At 46.0% G+C, this 3,277-nt stretch overlaps 2 protein-coding genes across 3 annotated transcripts; both read left to right on the forward strand.

Annotated features, from left to right (window-relative positions):
• RB195_017538 (uncharacterized protein) lies at positions 1-738 on the forward strand (the record flags this gene model as incomplete). 2 transcript variants are annotated; one of them, XM_064184576.1, is made up of 1 exon in its annotated part: positions 1-738. In XM_064184576.1, one exon carries the CDS (start codon positions 1-3, stop codon positions 736-738), a length of 738 nt encoding a protein of 245 aa, XP_064040456.1. The 2 variants fall into 2 exon arrangements, with proteins under 2 accessions (XP_064040456.1, XP_064040457.1); XM_064184575.1 differs by having other exon boundaries at positions 271-738.
• Positions 739-1,042: 304 nt separating this feature from the next.
• On the forward strand, positions 1,043-2,633 carry RB195_017539 (uncharacterized protein; the record flags this gene model as incomplete). Its single annotated transcript, XM_064184577.1, has 2 exons — positions 1,043-1,259; positions 2,314-2,633. The coding sequence occupies 2 exons, from the start codon at positions 1,043-1,045 to the stop codon at positions 2,631-2,633; spliced, it is 537 nt and encodes a 178-aa protein (XP_064040458.1).
• Between the last annotated feature and the right edge of the window lie 644 nt (positions 2,634-3,277).

Genomic DNA, 3,277 nt, shown 5'->3' on the forward strand with positions numbered 1-3,277 from the left:
ATGCTAAACTATGTTTCTCCGTCTGGGATTCGTGAGACGACAAAGATCATGCGCTCAATGTGGATAGAAGGAAGGATACCTGACTCGTGGAGACACGCCATCCACAAGAAGTTATCCGTCGTGGACCATAGGAACTATCGAGGAATCTCTTTGTTGCGTGCTATGTACAAGGTTTTAGAGCGGATTGTCCTCGACCGACTTATTAAGCATCGCAAAGAAACAACACTTCAAATTTCTGAGGAACAAATCTGGCGGCGGTTTTCAAAGCCAATGCAACTAGGCTTTCTGGACTTTGAAGCCGCTTTCGACTATCCTCATCAAGGCCGTCTTTTCAACGCGTTCAGCGTCGATAGAGTACCAGGAAAGTTCGTTCACTTGTTTGATGACATGAATCAACGAACAACAGCTACAGTTCGAACATTAGCCGGAAGTACAACACCGTTTGATTTGGTGACTGAAGTAAGGCAAGAGACAGCGGCAGGACCCTTCCTGTTCAATTTCGCTCGGGGACATCACGCGAAAAACAGTCGATCAGTGTCCTGCCGAGATTGTCTTAGCGTCAATAGGCTGCCCTTAACCGATCTCGAGCTCACCGACGGTGTTGTGGTATTCGGGAAGCAGCACGGAACTCATCAAGTTGTTAGCCTTGCATCGAATCTACTGCAGCCTATGGACTACGCCCTGATAAATGCAAGCAGATGTGGACCTCTTCAAGACCTCGAACGGGAACCAGGATGACGAACAACTGATAGAACTCGTCGATGAGTTCTATTACCTGGGCTCTAAGCTGAAGATAAACGGCGGTTACGAAAGACAAGTTCAGCAAAGATGCGGTAAGACCAATTCTGCATTTAACTCCTTAACAAAATGCCTGTGGTCGACCCTCTTCACCAACGAAATCGAGCTGCGAGTCTACCTAGGCAGGACCATCTACGGTGATGGACAGCCTAGACAGCACGGACAGAAAGCTGCTTAGACGGCTACCTCTGGCCTATGGTATGCCACAATGAAGAGCTTTGCGGAGAAATCGATATGACGGCGGATGACACGTGGAAGATATCACCATCTTGAACCGCCATCGAAATTGGCTACAGAAAGTCATCTTCGCTTCTTTGGTCATATATTAAGGAGACCGGCAGATCGCCTTGTCCAACGAGTTCTGAGGAGTTTGTCGGGTTTGAGCTGGAAGAAGCCACCTGACAGACAACGGAAGTTCTGCACTGAGGTGGTGAAAGAGGACCTGAGAGCACTCGGTGTGGGTAAGCAGTTCAGGCCAAACGTAAATTTTCGTCGAGCTTGGAGTAGCGACGAATAGATTGATTCCGTATAAAGCTCTCAAGATCGAGAAGGATGACATCAGCCCACCGATTAAGTCAAGTAAGTCACCTCTTCTTTGCAGGAAATACCTTGCACTATTGAATTTTCGAAATGAGCTCAAGCACGGTGATTAGCCGCCAGCACCATGAAACCTCACCTACTTTTCTATTCTTGAAACGAGTAAAAAAATTGTTGCTGCCCAGATGAGGTCAGTACCAGTTTATGTGTGCTGCATGTATATTCTGCGACCGAGAGAGTGATTAGTATGTCGGTATTCGTCTTTGTTCTTTCTCCTTCTTCGTTTTTTCCTTTTTATTAAAGATACTTTGGCTGATTTTTTACTTCATTACTTTACTTCTCAGTCCGATTCTTTGTCTCATCTTCTAAATCAAACCAACAAGCCATCAAAGGAAATTGCTCAACAAAAATTTCAACTTTACTAGACATTTGCTGTTAATTTTCCGCACGTAAGATCACGTAGGCGTAATTTCATAGCATACACATTGGTTTCATTATTATAAAGTTCTTATAAGAATGCTCTATCAGGGTTTTTCAAAACGTCTGGATGTTTCAGTTTTTGATCGATACGCATAATGTACATATTACGTGGTATATACATTGAGGTGCCCTTACTTAACTTTACTTTAAAAGCATCACCCCAGGGTGGTGCGGGTTTCAGGTGGGTTATGCTTACACGGGGTCGTAGATTATGAGGAAGAACGTGATTCCGTCCATTTTTCCTAATTGCCGTAAAAATGACACGAAGATGCGGCGCGTGCACGACGCTGACGCGCTCCAATCGAACTCGTCGCAGAAAATAGCGCCCCAGGGCGCTCGAAGCACCATCCTCCTGGCTGTTTTTTGTGGCAATTGGGAAAAATGGACGGAATCACCTTCTTCCCCATAATCTACGACCCCGTGTAGGCATAACCCACCAGAAACCCGCACCACCCCAGATTCGTGTGGTGATACCTTTAAACACGATCTTAATCTCAGAAGAGCAGCTTCGGGCCATCGTCTTCTATGAATGGCGGTTCGGCAGTGGAACAACAACAGCGGAATCGCGCAACATTAACAGTGCATTGGAGGAGCGTACCAATGCAACCCCACAAATCACCACTGCTTCACTCGTCCTGAAGAAGGAGACACAGATTTCAATGATAAATCATCACTCAAGACATCCTACTCCTAGGATCCTAGGGCAATGCTGTATTGAGTTGCTCGCCAAATATACAGGGTTACCACTGTCACTTACCCCAATCAGTTTCGGAGTCTCGCAGAAGCTGTTCGAGAAAGATGGCCGAAACGATCTTTGATGCATCTCCTCGATGATCCGGAGGCTTGCACCCGCAGTCATGTCATGAGACTCGGATGAAGCCAACAGTCCTCATCTACGGAATAGTGCTAACTCGATAAATCCTTCATACCTTGACGGATGGCATGTCTGATGCCCGGGCATCCATCCGTCAGTATCTCTTTTTCCGCGCACATCCAAAGGAGATTCTGAAGGACCTGGTCACTGCAGATGAGAGTTTGCTGCTTTACAATACCAATTCACATCGTGCCGTGTGGATACCCCGACGAGAAGACCCACTAACACAAACCAAGTGGAAAATGCAACAAAAAACGGCTCTCCTTTGCTACCCCTAAGATTCGAGGGAATTACTGTACTACGAGCTCCTCTCACAAGGTGCATGGTCACCGCCGTCATTTACGCTACTTAGCTCGATAAAAGTCGCGGAAGCGTTCGAGATTAGTGGCCGAGACGAGTTCCGGCGCATGTTCTTCATAATAATGCGAGATCCACCAATTTCAGTGACACCGCCTGGGCTGACGAGACTTTCTTATCAATCTTATAAATGGCAAATCGTTGCTGAACAGCTTGTTCTTATCGACAAATAATACCTAAAATTGTCGTTCTGAAAAAAAAATGTTAGTCAAAATTAATCCCTATAGCGAA

This window comes from Necator americanus, chromosome II, assembly GCF_031761385.1.
Source record: "Necator americanus strain Aroian chromosome II, whole genome shotgun sequence".
In the NCBI taxonomy this organism is placed as follows: domain Eukaryota; kingdom Metazoa; phylum Nematoda; class Chromadorea; order Rhabditida; family Ancylostomatidae; genus Necator; species Necator americanus.